Source organism: Perognathus longimembris, chromosome 2 (genome assembly GCF_023159225.1).
Source record: "Perognathus longimembris pacificus isolate PPM17 chromosome 2, ASM2315922v1, whole genome shotgun sequence".
NCBI lineage: Eukaryota > Metazoa > Chordata > Mammalia > Rodentia > Heteromyidae > Perognathus > Perognathus longimembris.
In genome coordinates, this window is record NC_063162.1 from 13,172,876 (window position 1) to 13,200,022 (window position 27,147).

A 27,147-nucleotide genomic window follows, 5' to 3' on the forward strand; every position below is an offset into this window, starting at 1 on the left:
GTGAAGGCTGGTAGGGTCTCACATCTTTGAAGAATCTTGTCTTCTGGAATGAGCAGTTCCAAGTGGACATTCCCTAACAAAGAAGCCCGTGTGTGGACCATGACCTCACAGAACACACAGTCTTACCAATTAGAGGAGGGATTTACCCAATCTATGTCAGTAGGTGCTTGGGACAAAGTCCCAGATAATAGGGCATTCTGTTGACACTGTGTTCCTTAGTCATTACCTCATGTGGCCCTCTCCACATCCCCAGTACCAGAGCCAGAGAGGGAACAGTCACTGCCATTGTTAAGACACAGGTGCAGCGATGTAGAAGTATGCTGGCTTGTCCCAGGTCGAAGAGTCATGAGGGATTGGAGCCCACCCACGCAGTCCCCGCCTCTGTCCTCTGCTGCCATGCACCCTGGCAGACTACTCTCCCGTGCCTTGCAGCTGGCCCTTCTTCATGGCTGGGGTTCTCTTTGGTGCTCTGTCAAGTTCTCGCTTATCTTGTAGCACAGATGGGACCGCTTGGTATTTTAAGGGACAGGAACAGGCTATCACATGGAATTTCGGTGAATTGGGAATCCGGCCGACGGTGAGTTTTATTTTCTAAAACATGAGAAAGAAAAAAAAAAAGCAATTTAATGACTGAAGATGACTGTTTTTCAATCTGTCCTCTTTTGTACCCTTCAAAAATATTTTTTAAAGAAAATCCTATGACACATTACAGTAGACCAGAGGAAGATAATGGCATGAATATTCAGGGTGAAAAGGGGATTTTTATTTCCTGGCATCCACCAGCCTGAGCCTCTAGAGAAGGTTCCAGAAAGCATCCGTGCTGGCTCACAGGGGCCCAGAGGCACCAAGAGTTAAAAAGGCTTCTTGAAACCAGGGAATCCACAGAGACAACTGGACAGGATCAGCCCAGACAAAACGGAGAGGAAATCAAAGTTCAATGAGTTCCTCTGTCCTTCAGCATGCCCTTCCCCTCCAAATACCCTCACATTCTCTCCTCTCACTACGCCTTTCCCATTCCTAGTCCGACATCTCATCCCTCACAACTATAGTCTAGCAGGGAGAACACTGGTCTGGCTCAGGTACTTTAACAACATGAAACTGGAGGTGAGAGGAAGTGAGACACCCTTTGGTTTCCCTTGGAAGTTTTACTTCAGTCTTCCTCTATGCTCCCTATTCATATCCACTAATCTTTGAGCTCCTGAGGCTTGAATTGAGGCCAATGTTGTTGTACCAGTAGACTATAACATTGTATCCAGCATTCAATAAGTAGTGAGCGAATGAGTGAATAATGAATGAATGAGCAAGTGAGTAAACGAGTAGATGACTAAATGAGCAAGTGAATGAATGAATAAGTAAGCGAATGAATGTGTCTTTGGTCTACCATTAGCTACTTATGTATCTCAGACAGTATCATTCATCCTTACTGTATAAATAGTAGGAATTGTACAATTTTGTCTAGGGAGACAGATTTTTAACTACATAATCACCAACTTAGAGCTGGAAATAAGACATTTAGTATAGTGATTTACACAAATTTCAAGTCAAGGAACATTTTTAAATAACACTAACAAAATACCAACATTTTAACTTACTGTTCTATAAAAGATAAATGACATTTGTAGACCAGCCTTTTAATCTTCCCCTACCCCAGAGGGATATTTGAGGGACAGTTTGAAAACTGACTGTCTCACTTTAAGACACTTACGCCCAGACAAGGAAGAGACTTTGCCAATGCCTCAGGGTTAGCTGGAACTAAAAGTATACTAGGAAGGATTGAACAATATGAAGATTGTAATAATAGGTGTGATCATTTAAAAATAGACTAGTTCAGCCAGGTGCCAGTGGCTCATGCCTGTAATCCTAAATACTCAGGAGGCTGAGGTCTGAGGATTAAACTTCAAAGCCAGGCTGGGTAGGAAAGTCCCCATGAGACTCTTACCGCCAATTAACTATTCAAAAACTGGAAGTGGACTATAGCTGATGAACTTGGGGACAGTGCCCAGGCCCTGAGTTCAAGCCTCACAACTGACAGGAAAAAAAAAAAAGAAAAGAAAAAAGACCAGCTTGTCCAGCACTGGTGGCTCATATCTGTAATCCTACGCAGGACATTGAGACCCAGAGGATCAAAGTTAAAAGTGAGCACAGGCAGAAAAGTCCATGAGACTCCATCTCCAGATTAACCATCAAACAGCCAGGTGGCTCAAAGGGTAGAGCATCACCAAGCCAGCCAGCCGAATGAGTGCGAGGGCTACAGTTCAAACCCCAGTACTACCAAAATATGTAAATATATAATATTACCCACATATTACATATTTTTTACAATAGTGAGTCCATGAGGAAAGCACAGAGATGTCAACTTCAAGAATGACAAAACTGACATTTGAAAAGGTGCACCTACCCAAGGTTGCATGGTCAATAGCAGTACAACTACACTGAGCTTCCAACACATGTGCTCACACCATAAACACCCTGCAGCATACTATCTCATTCACTAACAACTGGTACCACGAGTGTCCCTAACTTTTACAGAAGAGAAAATGGAGGCACAAAGTGGTTCAAAGAGATGCATTATAATTCATTCACTAGCCAGTCTGCTTCATCACCAGCTCCATGGGCAACATGGGGCTGCATCTGAAGTCAACAACTCAGAGCTCGCTCTCCTTGTCTTGGGCCCTTTCCAAATACTACTTCATCTGAACAGAAGCATTCATTGGTATCCCAAGTACTCTGCAGACTCCATTCATGACTTTGATCTTGGGCTCTCAGGCACTGAATTATCCTGACCAGGGCTGATCAGAGAGAGGACTTACCTCTCTTTGGATGGACCGTGTGAGAAACAAAGACACTTCCTCCATGTTCTGGGGTTTCAGGTCATTCACAGCCAAGATGTGATCGCCATGGCAGAACAGGCATCCCAGATGTGGGGGACCCTCCCACCGAGCCACACTGCAGTGGGAATATAGCAGCCAACATGGAGGTGAGACTGAGTTTACCAAGAAGGTAGGAGGGGCCCTGTAGGGTCTCCTCCCTCTGAGCTGAGCTGCCTCATACCATCAAACCTTTTGTCTGTGGTATCTTTCCCTCTGTTCATTACCATCGTTGCCTAACTCTTCTTCCAAAACTTTACTCCAATGATAGCAAACTTGCAAAGCCCTATGTAACCACCCCCCCACCCCCCCATCTACTTCCTTGGCTATAATTATCTTCCTTGCCCCAGGACTCGTACTGTATTCCAAGAGTACCTCATTTATTGTAATTTTATGAGGCAAGCACTTTACCTCTAGGCCATATTCCCAGCCTAAAATACTACTTTGTTTTGTTTGTTTGTTGCCAGTCGTGGGTCTTGGACTCAAGGCCTGAGTACTGTCCCTGGCTTCCTTTTGCTCAAGGCTAGCACTCTGCCACTTGAGCCACAGCACCACTTCTGGCCATTTTCTATATATGTGGTGCTGAGGAATCAAACCCAGGGCATCATGTCTACAAGGCAAGCACTCTTGCCACTAGGCCATATTCCCAGCCTTACTGTAATTTTAAGTAACATCAAATATATGTTCACATGGCAGTCTTTTTCACCAGGCTATGTGACCCAGGAAAGGCCACATTATTGTTTCATTTAAAAAATTTTTTACAACCACATAGCTCCAAGTAAATAGAGAACACTTAGTTTTGTTGGAAATGGGAGCATAAGGTTGCACACTGAAAGTTTAATGAGAAAATGAATGAATTGTAAAGTTTATGAGTAAGCTTAGTCCTAGAGAAGCAAACCCATATAACCTATTCAACGACTGAGCTTTAGAGTATGGACATTTTGAAAAAAAGGGGAGGTTATGGTCCCTGTCCACTTAGGACTTAGAAGATAATCAATGTATAGTGAAGCATTGTCTTTACATTAAAAGACTTTTTTTAAATAAAAGAGTACAATTTTCTACAAAAATGAATTAGAATCTTTTTGATTCATTTTGTTTTTAAGATGAGGTCTTGCTAAGTAATCAAAGGTAGCCTGGAACTCCAGGTTGGACATGAATTTGCTAATTGTCTTGCCTCCAGCTCTTGAGAGCTGGAATTGCAAGTGTGTATCATCATCCTTTACCATACTCCAAGGGGCTGGGAATGTGGCTTAGTGGTAGAGTACTTGCCTAGCATGCATGAAGCCCTAGGTCCAATTCCTCAGCACCACATAAACAGAAAAGGCCAGAAGTGATGCTGTGGCTCAAGTGGTAGAGTGTTAGCCTTGAGCAAAAAGAAGCCAGGGACAGTGCTCAGGTCCTGTGTTCCAGCCCCAGGACTGTCAAAAAAAAAAGGGGGGGGGAGGTAGAGTCAAGTAAATAGTGGTTATGTTAAGGAACCCATGCCACACACTGGTCTTTTGTGTTGAAGTCCCTGACAAGAGGTTTTGTGCTCATGTGTAGAGATCTTAGGCTGTGAGGCCTTTTTCTGGATTCTTCTTGATTTCAGTCACTTCTTTTAGTCATCAAATATCCATTATGCAGTGACTGGGAAGACTGTCTGGGGTATATGTGTTCTGTCTACTTCTCCTTTCCTTTGAGAAATCAGAAATAAGTGGACTGTTTCTTGGACTTTGGGGTCTTTTTATACCCACCTATGGCAAGAAATATTCTGCTTTTTGCTCAAAGATCTTTTTGTGACAGCATAATAGCCTAAGTCCACAGTCAGTATTTGCTTTATAACTGGCCAGGCACTTGAAATTCTAGCTACTCAGGAGGCTGAGATCTGAGGATCACAATCCAAAGATAGCCCAGGGAGGAGAAAAAAAAAAACACATGTGAACTGCTTATCTCTAGCTAACCAGCAAAAAGCTATAAGTAAAGGTGTGGCTCCAGTGGCATAGCACCAGCTGTGACCAAAAAGCCAAGCAAGAGTAAAAGGACCTGAAATCAAACTCTACTACTCTGTCTCTCCCCCGCCTCTCTCTCTCACACACACCCCACAGATATAATTGTTATGTTTCTCTCTTTTAGTATCATTGCTGGTCACTATCAGTCCAAACTCCCACCTACCATATCCGACCTGCAGCTTCGACGAGAGCAAGGTAGTTTATGATATCCGGAGGAGAAAGGAACAAATGCAGAGTCTCCACTTGGCTCTCATCTAGGATGTCACTGGAAGGGAAACAGTTTGGACATCCTTTCATTGGAAACTGTTGTCTCAGAAATAGGAAACCAAAATTCTACTTAAGAAAAGACAGTTCGGAGACAGGGTGAGTTAGTGTACGATATGACTTTTACGGTTTAATCGACTAAAAAATGACTCATTTCTGTCTTTCTCCACTCCTCTGGGGACAGGGCAGTAGATGGCAGATGAGGACTAAGGAAGGCACATCTGGATAACATAGGCTATATATTCACCTACTTCAGGTCAGTTTGCATACTGCTCTGCTGAGGATGAATTTATAGGAACGGATGTGGGGCAGTATTACAATCACAACAATCCTATTCAAGGCCTTAGGAATCACATAAAACCTAAACATTCTCCTCTCCTACATTACTCTTCATGAGATTTGCCATGTCTGTACTACTCAGTTCAGGACAGATCTCTGTTAGTCTTTACAACAACAATGGCAAGGAGAATCTGGTCAATTTCTTGGCTAGCCTAGAGCTTTTTAGGAACGTCCTCAACAATTTAAATTCGAAGTAAAAGTCAGAAGCCTGCTTTGCTCTTTGAGGGCCCACCAAATTTTAGAAATTAGATATTTACTTGAGTAATATAGACAATTTGACAACAGTTAATGAAGCAGACCCTTTCTTATTTGTGGTCTGTGCTTCTGGATTGGCCAGTGCGAGATCCAAGTCACTTCCTGATTCTTGTTCTTCCAAGTGAAGCTCCCCGTTCTGGGCCTCAGGAAAGGTCTGGGATTCCTCTTGGCAATCAGTAGACGTATGGGGTGTTTCTTTGACAAAGCTAAAGAAGTTAAAACAAATTCTATTTTTTAGCATGTATATTTACAACTTTCCATTGTGCATGTCAGACTTAAGTCACTAACAGCCATGTGAAAGAGAACAAGGTCTTGAAGGATGTCCAACCATTGGAATCGCAGCCACAGTTAGGACCAAATCCAACAAGCTCTCCTTCTAAAAATGGTCATGAAATCAGAATAACCCTTCATAGGGTTTGGAGAACAGAGTGAGAGTGTGAGAGAAATAAAATCAAAACAGAAAGCAATTCTTCTAGGCAGAAAATGCCCTGCGAATGTCACAAATGGTTTTCTGTATGTGGACAAACCATTGCCACTTGCTCTTATTCTGAGATTACAGTTTAACATTCTTCATCCAAGAATCCAACATCCAAAATACTCCCATATATGAATTTTGAGTGCTGACATATTGGTACAAGTAGAAAATTTATAGTACAATTTTATTCCATGCTCAAAGGTACTAAAAATAATGCACAAATTTATCTTCAGGCTATGTGTGTAAAGCATATATAAAACATGAATGGATTCTGTTGAGACTTGAGTTCCATCCCCACGATATCTCATTGTGTTTATGCAAATATCCTAAAATGTGAAAAAAAATTGAAATAGTTCTGATCCTAGCATATCAGATAAAGGACACTCAACTTGTATTGAATAACATATGTGAATAGAGTCTGTGATAATGTTGCATCAAATGTCAACTATTAAAAATGAATTGGCTCATGCCTATAATCCTAACAATTTAGGAGGCACAGATCTGAGGGTCAAAGTTTGAAGTCAACCTGGGAAGTAAGACAAGCCCAGAAAGACAAAAGATGCATGTTTCCCTTTATATGTAGAAGCTAGATTTACCTTATAAATTTGTAAGTAAACACGTTGGGTGGTATGCAAGTAGATACAAATGTGTTAACTGAAGTGTGATAGATTCAAGAGAGAATCCAAACAGTGTGATTTCTTAGATACAAAAAGTTGAAGTTCTACAAAATAAAATATCAGGCAGTGGTTACTTGAAAAGGGTATGGTGGGCTCAAGGGGGAAAAGGTGGACAAATGAAGAGGAGAAGAGGAGGGAGAATACAGTCACAAATCCAATGTACATCCTACAAGATTAAGAAGAGTGGGAGAAGGGGTAGGAAGGGGAGGGATGGATAAGAATATCAAAAGAAGTAACACTGATCAAGATATATTATGTTCATAAACTGCTTTGTAAATGGCTAGTCCTTTGTATAATTATTTAAAGGTAATAAAAAGAAAAATCAGAACGAAATACGTCTGTAAGACTGTTATTTCCAATCAATGCAAAAAGCCAGAAATGGGAGGTATAGCTCAAGTGGTAAGGTACCAGCCTGGAGTGAGAAAGCTAAGGAAGAGTACAAGGTTCTGGGTTCAAGTGCCAGGACAGATGTGCATGCACACACACACACACACACACACACACACACACACACACACACGGAGTGGCAGTAACTTTTTGAACAGTAGGTCACTTACTAGGATTTCATTGTCATGTAATGGCATTCAGGCTTTTTGGAGACCTGACCTGGACTTCTGGGTTCAATGGAGTCACCAGGATCATTGGGATCAATAATATTCAACTGAAGAGAATGAAATCGATGTAAGGATGCAAAGGTGTCAATTAGTCAGGTACCTTCTAACCTATAACACTAATACACTGGGCACAAAGTATTAAGTACATCTCCCATTGAATAGACAGTGGCTCTCTTCCAGGGAATACTGACTGGCCTTACCTACATGAGACTAAACCAGCAAAGCTTCTGACAAACTCCAAGAGCATTCCTCTTCTGGGTGTCTCACCCTCCAGCTACACATACGCCATTGGGCTACAATGGAATTTTCCTTTCTGTTTAACCACAGAGTACGTAACCCCATAAATACTTTCCTTATCTGATTCTACTACAGAATCATAGAAGTTGGCTGGAAAAACTAGACACAATGTGAAGTGGGGTTCAGGCCTGAATTACTTCAAGATCAGTGAGGGACCTAGAAACTTCTGTTCTTGTTAGGCATTCAACCAGCCTTTGCCCTTACACAGTGTTCATCTTCAGCCCCACAGAGCCAAGATTTATTGATAACCAAGGTTGCTTCAGAATCCTTAAGGCTCTCCACTTTTAGTCCACATTCACGCTGTTTGCTTCATATGGAATGTCCCCTTGCCCTTCTACCCACAGACTTGTGTACAGTCTTGACTGGAGTCCCCCAGCCTCCCTTGTTCACCCCCATACTGACCAGGATTCTGAGTTTCTGTGGCACAAGTTTTGGTTTGTTTGTTGATTGTGGGGCTTGAACTCAGCCTGGGCATTGTCCCTGAGATTATTGCTGCTCACAGATAGTGCTCTACCACTTTGAGCCACAGCTCCACTTCTGGTTTTCTGATGGTTAAGTGGAGATAAGAGTCTCACTAACTTTCCCACCTGAGCTGGCTTTGAACTTCAATCCTCTGATCTCAGCCTCCAGAGTAGCTAGGATTACGGGCATGAGGAGCCCCCAGCCCCCAGGTTATTGCATAGTTTTATCTACATCCCCTAAAGTGCCTACCAATGGCCAATTTGTAACTAATGCTCAATTCAATTTGATCGATTGGTAGCCCCAGGGAACCCTAATGTGAAATTATTTTTAGTTTTCAAATGAGCCTAGGAAATGCTGTGTGTTATATACCACTTGGTTATTTATAGACATGTCACTGCACATTAAAGTCCATGAGAATCATGTTGTCAAGATGCTTGTTTAACTTACTCAAAATTTAGCAAATCCATAACTGACTTGACCCCAGAATATTTCCTGAAGTGAACACATGTGAGCATCTGGTACAAACTCCCAACTTGGGAGATGGTGCAGCCCCCTCCCCCAAGGTTGTCTTCCTTTCTCCACTTCCATTCCACATTCTGTATTCATGTTCAGTAGTTATGGCCACTTGGTTAGTAAGCCAACAAGACAATTTGGATTTTTCCATTTCCTAGTTTGGGAGTCCCCATTGTCCCTATTCTGCCCACAGAATGAAGCCAACTTTGTACTTAAGACCCATCATGGTCTGGTTCTGTTTTATTTTCTGTTTTATTCCTTTCTGTGCCATGCATACCCTCTGAACTGCAGCCTAACTGGGCAATTCACTATACATACATTAAGGGCCATTTAATCTCTGAAGCCTTTCCCACCTGATTCCAGAAGCTTCCAGAGCATTTTGTCTCTGTGTGGCATTAACACACTGTAACTGGTAGGACTGCTGGCTGTCCGGTCAGGGCCAATGTCAGGTTCATTACTATAGCCACCATGCCTAGGACTATATAGTGCCCAGAATTCAGAAGGGCCACCAGTGGGCCCATAGGCTGACTGATCCACCTCACAATTTATCACCCCAGGACCTCTGCTCTTAAAAAAAAAAATCCAGAATGTGGGAAACTTCTCAAGTCAGCCCTTCAAGACCAAATGCTGCTCATCAAGTAAGATCAAATGCCTCTTTTGTTCTTCTATCTGGGAATTTGATCTCACAGATCCCACACTTAGTGCACACTAGGGCACTGTATAAACATCTCTTTAGAGCGGAGTCCTTTCTGTCTTATGTTGGCTTCTAGTCAAGTGTCAGCACCTTGAGCCTGTCATCTATCTGTGTCAGATATACCTTTGTGTCCTGACCAGGCTTACTGTATTACAGACCGTGTGCAGGGCCCAGTGGACTTCTATGGGAGACATACATAATTAATGAATGAGAGAGGTACCTCTGAAAGAATGCTGCGAGGACTGAGATAATAGCCTTCCTCTTCTGCATCTTGCGTGGTCTCTGACAAGAAAACTTCTGGAAGATGAGCTTGCTTGAATCCCGGAGAAGGTTTTTCCATTAAATACTGAATAAAAAAGAGAGAGAGAGAAGAAACTAATCATTTTCTTTCCTCCCCGCAAAGAGACAGAGCTAAACTGCACACCTTAAATATATATATATATATATATTATGGAGGGGGGAAAAAGCCATAATAAATTAGTAGGAGTGACAAGAGCAGAGAATCTCTCTCTCTCCCACGGTTCTATTCAGAAGCCCACACAATTTGAACTTGCCTCTTGAGTGTGGGTCATCTCTGATTATCTGTGCATAGAAGTCAGACTTTTTCTTCCTCTCTACTGTTTGGAGCTGTAACTCAGAAAGCATGGACTTTGCATGTGGGTGGCATTCTAAGTCACTACACCGTGCCAGGTTTCCCCACCTCCATCCTTTTTCAGTTATCACTCGTGCCATCTGAGAAAGCAATTAGCCCAGCACAGCACCTTTCCTCTTCCTGTTCAGGATTCTTCCTTTGTGTTTTGCTCACACTTCTACTGTTGCCATAGCAGTGCAATTAGGTAGTGTTGATCATGTGAAAGTATGAATTATAGGCTTCAAGGTGATATAGGTACAACCAATTAATTATTGTCTTCCCTCCCCCAGTAGACACAAAATACTCTACTAATGTACCTGCTTTGTATGCAGAAGAGTTGTTATAAATGCAATTCAATTCTCTAAAGAACAATACCTTATGGCAGGGGGATTTTGAAAAGACCTTGAATGCTTTCTCGGAAGTCCTTGAAGCATGAATTTAAAATAAAAATAGAAATATAGATGATCCTCAACTTATGATGGCTCAGTTTAAGGTTTTATCAACTCTATGAAGGTACAAAAATAATATGTATTCAGTAGAAATCATACTTCAGATTTGTAATTTTGATCTTTTCCTGGGCTTGAAATATGCATTGTGTATGATACTTATGTATGAACTAGGCAGCAAATGGAAGCCTTTGTTCACAGTCAGCCCTGCAATTACAATGAGAAACAATGGACACTCTACATTGATTGCACTGTGTTCCTAAGCTGTGATAATCAATAGGATAGGTGTACTTAGTGTATTTTCACCTCATGAAAATTTCAGTTTATGATGCATCAGTCAAGATGCAGTGCTGTTCATAAATCTGGGATCATTTGTATTTAATTTTTCTTAGCCTAAGCTCATTGCTATTGTTTGAACGTTCCCTCTAAATTCACACTGAAATGTAATCTCCACTATCAGTATTAATATGGTGGGCTTTAATGTGTGAGGGCTGTGACCTACAAATGCAGAAATGCCGTCACTGTGAGAATGGTTCTCTGATAAAAAGATGAGTTCTGATTTTCTCTCTGTCTCACTCCCCCGATCACTCTTTTGCCATGTTATGATGCAGCAGGAAGGTCCCTCAAAAGATAAGATCCCCTCAATCCTGGACATCCTAACCTCTAGCACTATGAGAACTAAATTTGCTTTATTTAGAAACTAGCTAGTCTTTGGTACTCTATCTATTACAGCAGCTGCAAACACACCAAGGTGCTCATGGAGCCAGATGGAGCTGAGTTGGGACTAGGGAAGGGTTCCGCTGAACACACTAACCACAAACCCCAACAAGGCAAGTGGTACCCTTCATATGAGCTGGTTGAAAACTCACGAAATCTAAACACATGGTGTAAAAAGGCAAAACTAGCACTCATGTATCACTGGCAGAGAAAGGAAGCTCATGAGTGGGAAGGAAGAGGAATTTGCCAGCAAGGGTTAACCTTTCCAGCCTTCTCCCACATCCAAATGGATGACTGAGATGAGGTGTTTGGCCTGGTGAATCTGATATGCTATGGAAAGCTTTTAAAATCGTTGGAGAACTACCAGCTGGATAAAAGAGGAGGCCATGCCTCATTAGAGGTGCGTGGTAAATACAGAGAAAGGAAAGTCAATGACTATGTCTCTAAGGGAGAAAAGAATATCTGTGTAGGAAAGCAACACCCCCTCAGCCTGTTTATTGTTACTACCCAAAGCTGGAAACATCACAAATCCCACAGAGTTGAGCGGTCAATGACAAGTCACTCTCAAAGGGCAGGTATATTATTGTGTACTTTGTACTTCCTCTAGTGGGTCTAAGTGAGCGACGGCTATATGAAGAAGCAAGACTGATCAAGGAGAGAGAAAGAAGTTAGTAAGGAATGTCTTGTGCCTGAGCAGCACAGACTGTATAATCTGAAATCAAGTTGTGTTTGGATAATCTTTCTGTGGAGGAAATCTATGTGTGAAAGGAAGGAAAGGTTTGGCTTAGCTGAGTGGCCTCAGCCTGTCTAGAGCATTCAGATTGAATAAACATTTTAAAATAGTGATGCCGTGGTAAAATAACCATGTGGATATGCATAAATGTTATGGTTAGAAATTATTCTTATTCTGCTTGAGACTTTGAGAAAGGTGGGCAAGGTCAAAGCCAACTTCAATTGGTAGAACTCCCAGATATAATGTCCTAAGAGAGGAGGTGACTCCAGTTACCATGTCTGGAAGGCTGGTCCTTGGCGAGGTAAGGTCCTCCAATCTGCTGAAAAAACCAAAGTGAGGGCTGGGGTCCGAAAGGGGCCTTCTTTCACCCACTGAATGCGTCTCCTGGGTAGGAAAAAGGAATGGTGTGATCAGGGCACAATTGGTCTCCTGGCTAGAATGAAGCCACAGCCAGCCCCTGGGCTTCCTGTCTCCAAGGTCCTCCAGGTAGCAATGTCATCTCACAAAGATGAGCATTGATCTTGTGAGTAGGTCTCTCCCTTGCTCTCAGAGTCCTGAGGATGCGCAGCCCAGCTTTGGGACCCCTCCAGAGTCTCCTGTCGCCCATCTCCTCCTTTGCGTCTGTCTCTGCTCACTGCCTTGTCTGTTCCCATCATTGAGTCTACTTGTAGACAGACCTTACTGTCTCCTTGATTTTACTGAAATTTTTGGTCCGAGACCAGGATTTGAACTCATTATCTGACGTTTTTGGTCATTGGCTGGCACCTACCACCTGGGCCATGCCTCCAACCCCCCCCCCAACCCTGCTTTTTAATTTGTGCTAGTTCTTGAACTCAGGACCTCTCACTCTCTTGGTTGGCTTTTTTTTTCTCAAGGGTGGAGCTCTACCGTTTGAACCACACCCCCACTTTCAGCTTTTCACTAGTTAATTGGAGGTAAGAGTCTGTTAGATTCATGTTTGGGCTGGCTTAGAACTGTGATCTTCAGATCTCAGCCTCTGGAGTAGCAAGGATTGTAGGAACAGGCCACCAGTGCTAGGCTAGCTTTTGCTTTTTGCTTTTTGGAACAACCTACAAAATATACCAGTAGAGACATCTAGAGATAGCCTTAAAGGTTTACTGGGAGAAAGAAACTGGGTAAACTAACATAGCCCATTATGAAGTAAATTAAAACCTCAAAGCTTACTAGGCCTGAAACAAAAGAGACATTATATTAAAATGCCACACATTTTTACAGAAACCACCATAGGCTTAGTCATTCAAAAGGCAGCTTATTAAGTACCTTGAATAACAAAGATGGGAAAACACTACCATTCTGACTATTATTTAAATTTCCACAGCTAATTTTTACTTCTCTATCACAATAATGAGAATCTGAAATGCCTGTATTTTAGTTCTCTCACAAAGCACAAAATTATTTTTTCCCTTTTGTGAATCATAAAAGGTAACAAGGGCATACATTTCCATACTTACTTCTTCCCTGTATGAATGCCAGTTACTAACAAGAAAGAAAAAGCTACCATTGTTCCCATGAAAAGGGGGTTGTATTCAAGCATCCTGTAATATCATTAGTAACATAGAATCACCTCCATATTCTGATGAGTAATGTCCCAGCAAAAGGATGACATGAAGGAGACCCAATCTTTGATCTTCTCCCTGTTGACAGGAAGAAACTCTCAGCTGGCATGTGTCAAGGATAGCATCTGCACTCATTTTGAATAGGAGAAGGATTCTTTTGGTACAATTAGAACAGATTGTGGAAGCAGCTACCAGGAAAGTGGGTTGTTTTATTGTTGTTGTTGTCTTTTCTTTCCCCAGCAGCTTAAATGGCCCACTGGCTTCTTACCACCTCCACATTCACAATCTAAAATTAACCTTTCTGCCACCCTGTGGAGGAAAGCTCAGAAAAATAGGAAGAGAAGTGGAAAATAATAGGAATAATCAAAAGGTTGGGGGTGGGTTTTAACATTCAGTTTGTATTGTGCTCTTAAGCAAGTTCCTAACCTGTCCATACCATTTTTGTGTAAGTCTCTAGGGGCGCCTTCCCACAGAGAATGTGTATGTTTATGAAGAAGGGTTGAGTGCATGTATAAATTCTGTCTTTGTACAAATGACCAATAAGCACATGAAAAAATGGATGCATTTAGCCATCAGAGAAAGGCAAACAAAACGACACTGAGGTTAGTCACTTTTGTGCACTATGGTAGGCAGGTGTGCACACCAAGTTTATCTCAGCACTATTCACAATAGCCTTGCTACAGAACCATCCTGTGTGCCAGGCCACAGATGAGTGGACAAAGAGAATGAGGTGTGTGTATACAATGGAGTTTTACTTGTCCACAGAGGAGAATGAAAGTCATTTGTAGGAAATTGAAATTAAGGACTATCATGCTAAACACAAGAAGCCAGGCTTAGAAGAACCACTAGTGTTATGTATTGTTTTCTTATGGCTGGGATCTGGATTTATAAAAATGGAAGACAAGAAAATAGAAAGGGGACTATCTGGGAAAAGAAAAGGCATCAGCAGGAGGACATGGGCAAGGGGCAAGAGAAAGTAATAGGGGGGTGAATGTCATCAAAGTATGTTATATACATGCATGGAATAATGTAATGAAACCCATTTATTTGCATAGTTGAGATCCATTAGTAAATATAAATAATGTAAGAGGAAAAAAAAATCTCATCATCTTTTCAGTTGACTCCTATGACAATTCACAGAAAGCTCTGGATTTGGGGGTGGATCTGAAGCAGATCAAGTCCTTCATACGTTGACCTTAGTGTTAGCTGCCTCTTCTGCTCAACCTCCCTCTGCCTGGTGGCCTAGCTCAAGAGACAAGCAGGTGTGGAGAATACACTGGGCGCCTTGGCTAGCTGTAAGAGCCCCACTTAAAACCGAAGACTCTCCGCTGGGTGCTGGCAGCTCCCGCCTGTAATCCTAACTACTTGGGAGGCTGAGATTTAAGGACTGAGGTTCGAAGCCAGCTCAGGCAGAAAAGTCCCCATGAGACTCTTATCTCCAATTAACCACTCAAAAACTAGAAGTGGCACTGTGGCTCAAGTGGTAGAGTGCTAGACTTGAGCAAAAACAAGTGCAGGGACAGCACCCAAGCCCTGAGTTTAAGCCCTATAACCTACCAAAAAAAAACAACAAAAAAACAAACCAACAACAAAACCCAAAACAAAACCAAAAAAAACTAAAGACTCTCTCAGAGGTGAATGTAGTTCTTCCCTAATACACATAGCTTGTAGAAGTGTTTACAGATTGAGTTTGGTTTTTGAAGAATGTTTCTGGGGTGTCATTCTCCCACTATCAGAATATACATGATCCAGTCCCAGTTCCTAGTCCTCAAAACATGACCTTATTTGGAAAGAGGGTTCCTGAAAATATAGTTAGTTAAGATGAGGTCATACTGGAGTAGAGTTGGATCCTCTTCCAATATAACTAGTGTCTTTATTAAAAAAAATTAAAAGGGACATTTGGGTACAGAGATAGGGACACAGGAGGAACACCGTGTGGCAGATGGAGTTGTGCTATCACAACCGAAAGGACAATCAGCAGTTAGGAGGGAGGCCTGGGGCATCCTAAGTACTTCAGAGGGGAGTTTGGCCTTGTCAACATCTAGATTCCTTAGCTCTAGAATGTGGTTTCTGAGCTTCATGTTTCTCCATGATCACTACTCTACCATGTCTTGTTTCTTGGCTTGCTTTGGTTTTGTTCGCAGGCATTTTGTGCCATCATTTGACCCACCTGTCCTGGCCGATGAGGAAGTAGTCCCTGCTGGAGGTTCTTATGGACATCACCTCCTCAGGATGGCATTTAAACATCTTCTGCACAGATTGCATCCTTTCCTGGCTATTTATTCCGACTTCTACACTGGAACTTCTGGGAGATACAGAGACAACGTGCCAAATGGATGTATGTACCAGATTAGGAAGAAAACTGACTCATGCTTTATTAGGATTCAAATGGAATAAAGCCTAAAATCTACTTGAGCCATGTTTTGAAGACTGTCCAATCATTTGAGTTATGCTGCTGTTGATTATTGATTGAATTATTTCCATCTTGGAAAACAAATTGGGTTTTAGACCTGACTCATCCCTAATTGAAAATCCTTGTTTCTCTGTGAAAACGGAATCCAAAAGGTCCTGTTTGAGTTGGATTCTTAACTCCAGAAATAATCTTTTCCAATTTTTTTGTGCATAGTTTTGCAAAGGGAAGATTTTTTTTTAAAGCTGATCTAAATAGTTCTTAAACTCCATCCTGGCATTACAAATTAGTAATTTTATCTTCTGCATTCTATCCATAAATTAAAGGAACCAAAGTCTTTAACTGAATGCTTATTAATTCCAGATTTACCAACTATAATGTATAATATAGGATAAATATTTTACTATCCTTTGCCAAAAGCATTCATTATTTTAGTTCCCTTACAGATACAACAATTATAATAAATTTGAAGCCCTTGATTTCTCTTGTCAAGGTAAACTTAAATTTTCAAGCAAGGTGTTAGCATCGGACTTGACTACGCTTTCTGATGGAAATGCTTCCTTTCTTACACACACACACACACACACACACACACACACACACACACACACCGGTCAATTTGGATGGAGCCTCGGTGCTGATGGTCTTTGTAATAAGAAAGACTCAGGCCCTTCTCCCCACTCTTTGACAGGATAAAGAAACGCTTTTTCCAAGAGTTCTGAAAAATTAACAGAGTTTGCATGTCAGTTAAATCTCAAAGGAAGAGAAAGAAAAACTTTTTTTAAATGCTCCTGAGAGCTGGTGGGAGGCTTGTTAAACTGTGGTGAATACTTACTGCCGAGAAGAAAAGCTGGGGAGGTGGTGACTTAATAAAGTAATCTTGTTTATAGACTTCATTTTCATAATAAAATATAAATGGTTTGCCTAATAAAAGAAAGCAGATAAGATTCAGTGTGTTCCCTTGTAAATTTAAGAAAAGAACTGCGTCGAGTGGAAGCATGATTGATCCCTGGAAAGGTCTTCAGATGTTTTCTTTATTCAGTAGAGCATCTACACTGGTCCTCCAGAACATAGGTCTCCAGTGAAGGATCACATCTGGGTCTGCGCTTCAGATGATGTGGTAAAGTACCTTCATTCACCTACCTGGTTCTGCTTTCTATTTGCAGCATGTGTTCCTGATTCACTAGATGTGAGCAAAGGGTTCTTTCCACTGCTGTTGCATTGTCCTTCAGTTCAGCAAGTAAAAGCAAACCCAGCCCACTGTTAAAAACAAGGTGGAAGCTGGATGCTGGTGACTCATGCCTGTAATTCTAGCTACTCAAAAGGCTGAGAGCTAAGGGTGGTAATTTGAAGCCAGCCTGGGTAGAAAAATCCATGAATCCCTTTCCCCCAGTTTACCAGAGAAAAAGCCAGATGTGGAGAGTATGGTTCAAGTGGTAGAGTGCCAGCCTTGAGCAAAAACACCAAGAATGCAAGACCTTAAATTCAAGCCCCAGTACTAGTACTAACACACACACACACACACACACACACACACACACACACACACACGAGAAACCACGAATGTTTTTCTTGCTGAAGCAAGTGTGCAGAAGCTGGGGAGGGGGGAAGGTGGGGAGAGCCGCCCCACCAGAATGTCTCTCCGAATACTAGCACAATGATCTCAACAACTGTGGTCTAGCAACCTGATTCTGTTTTTACTTAGTAGAGAAGTTGTTTGTTTGTGCTGGCACTAGGGTTTGAACTCAGAGCCTTGGCTGTTTTGCTCAAATCTGATGCTCTTAATCCACACCTCCAGGTTTGTATTCATTGATCAGTGATAATAGCTTCATGGACTTTTCTGCCTTGGCAGGCTTTGAACCATGCTCCTCAGATCTCAGCCTCCTGAGTAGCTAGGATGACAGGTGTGAGTGGCCAGTGCCCCTCATTAGAGATGCCCCACAATAGAGCAGTTTTAAGTCTTAAAGTTCTGCCTTAGTTAAGTTCATCTAGATATGAAAATAAAAGCAAACTCTTAAAAATTATTTTGTTGTTGTTTTTGTTTTCGCCAGTCCTGGGGCTTGAACTCAGGGCCTGAGCACTGTCCCTGGCTTCTTTTTGCTCAAGGCTAGCACTCTGCCACTTGAGACACAGCGCCACTTCTGGTCGTTTTCTGTATATGTGGTGCTGGGGAGTTGAACCCAGGGCTTCATGTATGGGAGGCAAGCACTCTTGCCACTAGGCCATATCCCCAGGCCAACATCTTTTTTCTTTTTTTGCCAGTCCTAGGGCTTGAACTCAGGGCCTGAGCACTGTCCTTGGCTTCTTTTTGCTCAAGGCTAGCACTCTGCCAACTTGAACCACAGCGCCACTTCCGGCTTTTTCTATATATGTGGTGCTGAGGAATTGAATCCAGGGCTTCATGTATATGAGGCAAGCACTCTTGCCACTAGGCCATATTCCCAGCCCCTCTTAAAAATTATTTTAACCACAATATGTTTTTCTAAATAAGGACAGCAGTACATATTTCTTGTAAACAATGTGGAAAATACTGACAAACTAGAAACTGCCTTGAATTCCTACACTGACAGAAAACATTTGAAGGGCCACTTAACCATTTTTACCATCTCATTTTCAGCAGCAGGTTGTTTTGCTTTGGTTGTCTAAGCCAATGCAAAAAGAACATGGTCCTTTTCAAATATCTAAGAATGTTGATCTACATTTGGTTTCTGAAATTATCTGAAGCCAGAGAAAAATGAGAAAAGATTAAACAGTATTCGGCTGTTCACAGAGGGCCAGAAAAAGTACCTGTTCCCTCCAACCATAGGGGAAAACCTTACAATGTATGGGGTGTTCGGTACAGTAGATAGGACGGCTTTGCTCAGTAGTGAGGAATTATTAGCCCTAGACTCTGGATTGTGTCAGACCCACCTAACAAATCATAAAAAACAAGTCCTAAAAGAATTGAGTTGTTTCCAAGAAACCTAATTCATCTTAGAACAAAGCTTGAGCCTTATAGGAATAAATAGGGTCAAATTTGCAATGTCTGGCAATGAGTCAAAGATTACCAAAAGAGGCAGAAAAACATGACATCTAATAAGAAGAAGATCAATCAAACAAAACAGACGTAGAACAAACACAGATGCTAGAACTGGCAGGGAAGGCTGTTGAAATTGTTACCATCAGCTATAGTTTCAACAAGTTAGATAAAAATACAAAATAGGAAAGAGCCAAAGAGAACTTTTAGAGACAAAAACTGTAATGTCTCAAAAGAAAAACACATGAGAAGAGAATAACAGCAGACTGAGCATTGTAAAAGGAAAGATCAGTACAGTCGAAGGCATAGAAATAGGAAGTATCACATTGACAGAATTTTTTTTTTTTTTTTTGGCCAGTCCTGGGCCTTGGACTCAGGGCCTGAGTACTGTCCCTGGCTTCTTCCCGCTCAAGGCTAGCACTCTGCCACTTGAGCCACAGCGCCGCTTCTGGCCGTTTTCTGTATATGTGGTGCTGGGGAATCGAACCTAGGGCCTCGTGTATCCGAGGCAGGCACTCTTGCCACTAGGCTATATCCCCAGCCCACATTGACAGAATTTTTAAAACATGAATCCAAGAATGGAAGAACATACCAGTGCACACACAATTTCAAGTGGCCTAATAAAAAGTAACTGAAATTTCTTAAAACAAGGGAGGGAAACTGGAAAACATATGAAGAAATAATGCTAAAAATATTATAAAGTTATAAAAATGTTATAAACTTACAAAAATGTCATGAACTCTAAACTTAGAGATTCATTGAACTCCAAATGCATGAAGATACATAATGAAAAGAACACCAAGACACATCACAACCAAACTGCTCAAAACCAGAGGTAATGAAAAAAACACCTTAAAAGCAGCAAGGGGAGGAGATAGGCAAACAGAGCGAGAAAAAGTAAAATAATAGAGTTACAGTACTCAATGTCTATAAGTGAAAATGGAACTAAGCAAATTGAAGGGATGGATGGGGTTGGGAAAGATGGTGGAGATTGATAAAAAGGGTTGACATTGATCAAGATTGTACAGGCTGGGAATATGGTTAGTGGTAGAGTGCTTGCCTAGCATGCATGAAGTCCTGGGTTTGATTCCTCAGCACCACATAAACAGAAAAAGCTAGAAGTGTATGCCGTGGCTCAAGTGGTAGAGTGCTAGTCTTGAGCAAGAAAGGAAGCCAGGGACAGTATTCAGGCCCTGAGTTCAAGCCCCAGGACTGGCAGGAAAAAAAATGCATTGTACTCACGAGTTGACATATGAATTGAAACCTCTTTGCACAACTACTTAAGGATAATGATAATAATATATATGGTATGTGCAGAACCATGCTGTGAATTTCTTGTCAAAACAATGCCAGTAAGAAAAAGTGGAATAGTATATAGTACTAAGTTCAGAGCTTCAAAATACATGAAGGGAAACCTAACAAACTATAAGGAGAAATAGATGTATCCAGAACTATAGCTGGAAATTTAAATATTCCTCTTTCAATAACTCTCTTAAAAATAAATAAGGAAGCAATCAGATGGGACATAGTAGACACTTCCCATCAACAACCTAATATGACTGACATTCAGAACAAGTCCACTCCAGAGGTAGAATAATAAAATTGAGAAGTGTGCCCATTTACAATATCATAGCCCAAATAAAATACTTCCTTCTTCTCATCACTGGCCATATTTACTGAGATAGACCCTATTCCGGGTTATAAAAACAAGTTACAGTCAATTTAAAAGGATTCAACTTATACAAATTATATTCTCAGAGAACAACTATCCAATCAAATTAAAAATTCATAAAAGAAAGAGTTTCAATATTCCTGAAAGAAGTCCAAGGATAACTCAAAGTTTTGACCTAGATAAAATTCAAACCACGATGTATCAGAACTTATGCATGCCATTAATGAATACTTAGAGGATAATTTATTATACTAAATGCCTACATTTTAAAAAAGAACAGTTTCAAATCAATTATTTCACCTTAAGAAATTGGAAGAGGAATGAGTTCAACCTAAAAGAAAGAAAATAAAATCCAAATGGAATTCAGTGAAATAGAAAACAAAAGATTAACAGTGAAACCAAATTTGACCCTCGACATCAATGACATGAACAAATTTCTACAGTAAAAATAAAGAGAAGGCACAAATTGCCAATATTAGGATAAAATAGCAATTAAATATTGTACTGATAATACAGTGATAATAGAGAAATGTTATGAACAACTTTATTTTAACTTAAGCTGGGTGCTGGAGGCTTATACTTACAATTCTAGCTACTCAGTAATCTGAGATACAGATAAATCACAGTTCAAAATCAGCCTAGACAGATAACCAAAATAACCAGCAAAAAGTGTAGAAATGAAATCCTTCCACTCCATATAACTAATAGAAATGAATCATCATAATAAATAATGATAATAAACAGCAAAAAGCTGGGCTAGAGATGTGGCTCAAATGGTAGAGCACCAGCCAAGTAAGCTCAAAGCTCTGAATTCAAACTCAAGTTCCATAAAAATTCTACTTTGATGAAACTGAAATTTTTCTTGAAATAACATTAACAGATGTCACAGAAAAAAGGATAATCCAAATGCCCCTAAAACTATTTTTGAAATTGGAGCCACACTTTATCCCAAATGGTTGTACTAGCTGGTAGCTTCTACCAAACATGTAAGGAAGAAATAATTCCAGCAATACATAATGTCTTGCATTTTACAGGACCAGCATTACTCTTGCTGACAGAATTGTTTGGCAAAGTAGAAAAAGAAAGAAACTTCCGGAACTTAATAGAACATATATACTTTTAAAAAATGATCTGTGAATGTCATCTCAGACTAACAGCCTTAACGCTAAGATCAAGAGCAAGAAATACACAGTGAATTTCACCCTTGCTGGTGTATTGTATTAGAATTTGTATCTAGAGCAATGAAGCAAGAAAAAAAATAGACAAAAGCACGTCCCAGTTGGGAGGGAAGAAATAAAACTAGGTTCACAGATAACATGAACCTTCATAGAGAAAAACCTCAAAGAGCCACAGAAAACTAAGAGAAACCATAAAGCCAGCATCATGGAAGATCAACACAAAATTAATCTTATTTCTATACACCAACAACAAATAATCAGAAAATAAAATGGAGAAAGTATTCCCACTCACAATAGCATGCCCCCAATTAAAACAAAGGAGGATAAATTCTACCGGTCTGAAGGATTGGTATATGGGAAACTACAACTATTACTAAAAAAGACAACAAGAAGCATACAAGGAAAGATATCCAATCATCATGGACTGGAGTACTTGTAGGTCAGTACTACTCCATGGCAATCCACAGATTCAATGCAATTTAGATCAAAATACTGATGATGTTCTGCAGAAATGAAGATGCCAATTCCCACAGAATTTCAAAGAGCATTGAGTAGCTTAAAGCTATTGAAGAAGAACAAGGTTTGAGTACTCAAACTTCACAATTTCAAAACTTACTACAGAGCTGTAGGAAGAACAAGGCTCTGGCCAAGACAGTTCTACAGGCCGTTGCATAGAATTGAGAAACCCAGAAATAAACCCACACAGGCTTGTTGCAAGCATTCCCAACAGCTTCACTTGTAATAGCTGAAGGCTGGAAGCAGCTCAGATGTTTATCAACAGGCAAATGAATTCATACATTGTGAGACACCCACACAGTAACACACTACACATGAATCAAAGGAAACACACTATTGATGCATGCAGCATAGACCAATTTCAAATTTCTGTGTGAAGAAATCTAGACCCAACTGTACACTGTATTATTATACTTACATAACAACTCTAGAAGATACAAAAGAATTTACAGATATAGAGCAGATGAGAGGTTGTCTGGAGAGGCATGCGTGCTGGGAAGAGCAGGAGGAAAGAGATCAAGATGGGGCTGAGGGACAGGCTCATGATCTCAATTTGGGTGAGGCGTTTAAGGATATATATGAACATCAAAACTTATCAAGTGGTTGCCTCCAATACTTTGTCCTATGCATAACAATTAGATTTCATTAAGGCTTTCTAAAAATATATCAAACAAATAAATTTGAAAGAAGTTAAGTGTTATTGCTATCACCTGACCCAACCATTTTACTTAGGTAAAGGTGTATATTGTTTTGTAAAAGTTTATATGCTAATGATCCTGTCAGCTTTCTGTAAAATGGATAAAGTAGACATTTGTCCACAAGTGAATGAATCAGGAAGTTATGACACATCCACTACAATACTCAATAAAGGGACAAACTATTGATACAGCTAAGACCCTGGGGTAACTCCCAAAAGAATTATGCTGAGCGGAAGGAGTTGGTACGTACAATTGCATATGATTCCATTATGTAAAAGTTTAGCAAGTCAAATATCCACAGAAGCAATGGGGAGTGGGATTGGAGAGGAGAGAGGAGAGGGGAGAATTACAATCAGACATAAGAGGATGTTTGAGACTGATGGATGCCTTCTTTACCTTGGTTATGATGATTATTTCCAGGGTGAATATAGCTATCAAATCTTATCCGATTGTATGCTTTACAGATATGCTACTGACACAGCGTCCAAGCCACAAGTGGAAGCTTTGGCCCAGGAAAATCATAAAATGCTTCATTTTAAAGCAGGTCAGTTCTTAGAAAATGATTAAGTGAATCCAGCAGTTTTCTGTCATGTCCTCCAAACCAAGAATCATTGTCTCCAGAAAGCCACCCATCATCCCCACAGAAACCAACACTGATATCCCAGTTAGCCTGAAGCTTTGGTTCATTCTTGATAGGAAGTTCTTTTTCCTTCTGAGATTACTTATGCCCCTTAAGTACCTGAATTCTTCAGAGGTTTGGCTTCCATGCTGGCTGTTCTCACCTGTCAGAAATAAGGTTGTACACTGGTCAGTCTCCAAACCACTCACTCTTGCCCACGCTGAGCATGATCAAGACAGGGCTCAGAAATGCCCATGGTCCCCTTTTCCATCCCTTCTTTGCTGTGTTCCTTCCTGCCCCAGAGGCTGATGGCAGCCACAATAATGGCAGGTTGGAGGCGCTTGTGCTCACCAAGTTGGTGGTCTCTGGGGTATAAAGAAGACTTTAGGAGCTGCCTTCCCCAGACCACCCGGCCTTTCTCTGTTCTGTGTCAGAGGAGAATCCCAGGGAGTGGCCTGATCAGAACAGGGCAAAGGGCAGGAGATCATGGGTCAAATCCATCTAGGACAATTTTGTTTGCTGAGAGGAAGCTTAAGAGAAGCTATCTTCCACACCTGGGCGCAGCTTGGGGGGAAGGGGGTCCCTTTCCCCCCGAGGGAAACTAGAAGCTCCCTCATGCTCAGCCCCCGGGCTGTCTGACTCCGGAGGCTGATGTTGACATGGGGATGTTCAATCTGAGCCCTTTCTGGCCAGCTTGGTTAGGGACAGTCAGGACGCCCACAGGGCTAGGGCCTCAGGCTGGTGAGGTCTTATACACTAGAATGGCATTGGTGCTCAACTTCCACCTTAAATTGGTAATGCCCTGTAAAGGCAAGTGCCAGGGCACTGGGGGAGACAGTAGAAAAGGTGGGGAGCCTGTTTTCATCTACCTGCCCCAAGGAGCTCCCTTCCTCCTCCAGTTCTCCCAGACCTCAGTACCAATTCATTCACCAATTCCACCCAAAGGATAAACCACTTGAAACTGTTTAAATAAAATCAATAAACAATGGGGCTGGGAATATGGCCTAGTGGCAAGAGTGCTTGCCTCCTATACATGAAGTCCTGGGTTCGATTCCCCAGCACCACATATATATAGAAAACGGCCAGAAGTGGAGCTGTGGCTCAAGTGGCAGAGTGCTAACCTTGAGCAAAAAGAAGCCAAGGGACAGTGCTCAGGCCCTGAGTTCAAGCCCAGAACTGTCCAAAAAAAAAAAAGAAAAAAATCAATAAACATATGGATAAATCAATAAATACAGATATACACACATATATGTATATCAACTCAAAATTCTTTAATCATATCTCATATATGAGTGTAAATATGCATATGAGTGTAAACGTATATATATATGAGTGTAAATATATATGTATGTATGCATATCTCAACAGAGAAAAGTCTTAGGATAAAGCTTACCTTGGAGGTGGTTAGAAGCCTGTGAGCACTATTTTCAGACCAAGGGATTGTCCCTAAAAATCACATCTCCTAGCGAAAGGTTTTGTCTCTTAGGATAGCTCATAGCATGATAGCTATGGGGATTAGTTAGGCAAACTTCAGCTTTTCTGGGACATCTGAGGGTGGCTTTTGAAGAACTGGCAGCTGGCATGGGCATATTCCACTGAGCAGCCCCTGGGCAAGAAGCCAAGCTACAAAGGCCAAAGGACTTGGTTTCTTCACGAGCAAGTCTGTGTACAAGGAAGTAGAAACGTGTATCACCACTGAAAGCTCTGCCCATCCCCCTAAACTATGGGCATTATGAAAAAAATAGTACTCCTGTGATTTTTTGTATTAAATTCTGACTTGAGGGTTTTACTGTCTGCAGAATTAGGAATGAGTGCTTCTCAGCCAATCTCCCTTGCAGCCATCCATGCGTGCCAGACCAGCTCCCCCTGCCTGCGCATGCAGCATTTGGCCTAGACCGAAGCACAGCTCCAAGCTCAGGCAGGATGGCTGGATGGGAGAAATTAGCTTTGGGTGACATATTTTGAAGCAATGTGTTGACAACAAGCGGTTTGAGGGTTATTCTTTGTCAAAAAGCCAAAATGTCATTTTCTCTGGTAATATACTTATTTTTAAAGCTTTTATAGATCATAGAGTAGAAGAGTAAAATCATCCCAAGAGTACCAGGTTTAGTTATTTAGTTACTTCATTATTGAGGCAGTATGCGCTAGTACTAAGGCATGAACTCAGGGCTTGAATGCTATCCTTCAGCTTCTTGATTCAAGACTGGTCCTCTACCACTTGAGCCAAAGCTCCACTTCTGACTTTTTGCTGGTTAATTGGAGAAAATAGTCCTATGGATTTCCCTTCCCAGGCTGGCTTAGAAATGATATCCTCAAATCTCAGCCTCCTAAGTAGCTAGGATTATAGACATGAGCCACCAGCGCCCAGCCAAGAGTACTAGTTTGAGAACCTTCTGCTGGCTCCTATTTCATACAGAGCTTGTATTTAATTCTTACATGGGCACTAAAACTCAGAGGGAGCCAGAGTGAGTTCAAAAGACCGGAAAGCTGGGTTCTTCATGTTTACATAGCGTAAACTGTCAAAGAACTGCCCCATTCTGAGGTAGCTGTTTTTACACATGGGAAGCCATGTTTGAGAGAGAGGAAGAGCCTACTTAGCTCTCTACAGGGTGCCACAGCGGTGTTCACCCAACAACATTCTCCTTCCTAGTGTACCAAGCATGTGCCTCAAAGACATCTCAGGTCTTCTGGTGTCTGTAAAAGTCATAACCCCCGAGACCATTCCTCCCCCTCACCCCAACAACATAAAATCTATACCTCTATGATTGTTTAATCATTCTAGTAGTTATTGAATGTGTAATATACTCCAGGTACTTTGAAGCAATCTGTGATAGAGCTTCATAACAATACTCTGATGTATTAAATACTTTAGAGTATTAACATACTCTAAAGCTTAGAAAAATACCCTGCTATAGACAAGGAAGCAGCGGTTAGAAAGACTAAACAGCTTGCCTTTGATCACAACATCAAAAAAGAAAGCAGAAAAAAAAGGAAGAAAAAAAAAAAAAGAAAACAGAACAGAACTGTAACTTGGAAGCTGACCTTAAGGACTTTGCTCTTTTCTCTATCTAGGAAAGAGGAGTCAAATCTTTGTATAGTTTTGCTTGCATTTCTTGTCACTGGCCCCAAACAAACAGAAAAAAAAAAACCCAACCAAACCCACATGACCCTTTTCACTTTAGTTCTTTGATCTTATTCAGGAAGATAGCTCCCTTCAGTGCCTCACTGCTCATTGTACTATCAATGGATTTGATGAGCGATATGGAGAGGTCCTATTTCCCTCTGGTTGTACAGCTTATGAAGGTTATAAACAAAAAGCCCAGGAGCAGATTGCTCTGTTGAAATATTTCTAATGTTCAAATTTCAAGTTTTTAGCTGCTTAAATAAGAGAAGGGTTTCTAAGGCACCATCCCACCAACCCCTTGAGAATCCCAGCCCCATCTGTAGAACTTACGGGAAACCATGAGGTCATTGGTTCAGGTGTCAGGC

General features: G+C 41.2%; 1 protein-coding gene across 1 annotated transcript; it reads right to left on the reverse strand.

The window, feature by feature from the left end:
- Positions 1 to 411: 411 nt before the first annotated feature.
- Plekhs1 (pleckstrin homology domain containing S1) lies at positions 412 to 27,147 on the reverse strand. Its single transcript, XM_048334983.1, has 13 exons — positions 27,113 to 27,147; positions 23,779 to 23,821; positions 16,795 to 16,883; positions 16,571 to 16,677; positions 15,720 to 15,854; positions 13,558 to 13,627; positions 12,246 to 12,356; positions 9,666 to 9,791; positions 7,423 to 7,526; positions 5,716 to 5,919; positions 5,019 to 5,120; positions 2,811 to 2,946; positions 412 to 591 (listed from the first exon to the last, which is right to left on the reverse strand). Exons 1-13 carry the CDS (start codon positions 27,128 to 27,130, stop codon positions 412 to 414), a joined length of 1,425 nt encoding a protein of 474 aa, XP_048190940.1. The 5' UTR covers positions 27,131 to 27,147.

Bases quoted from the DNA above. Each gene is read 5' to 3' on its own strand.
- Plekhs1 (XM_048334983.1), bottom strand. The intron at 13,628-15,719 runs GTGGGTCAAATG...TCCTGTCAACAG, and splicing joins TTCCTCATCGGCCAGGACAG to GGAGAAGATCAAAGATTGGG. The intron at 9,792-12,245 runs GTAACTGGAGTC...TTTTTTATTCAG, and splicing joins GGACCAGCCTTCCAGACATG to TATTTAATGGAAAAACCTTC.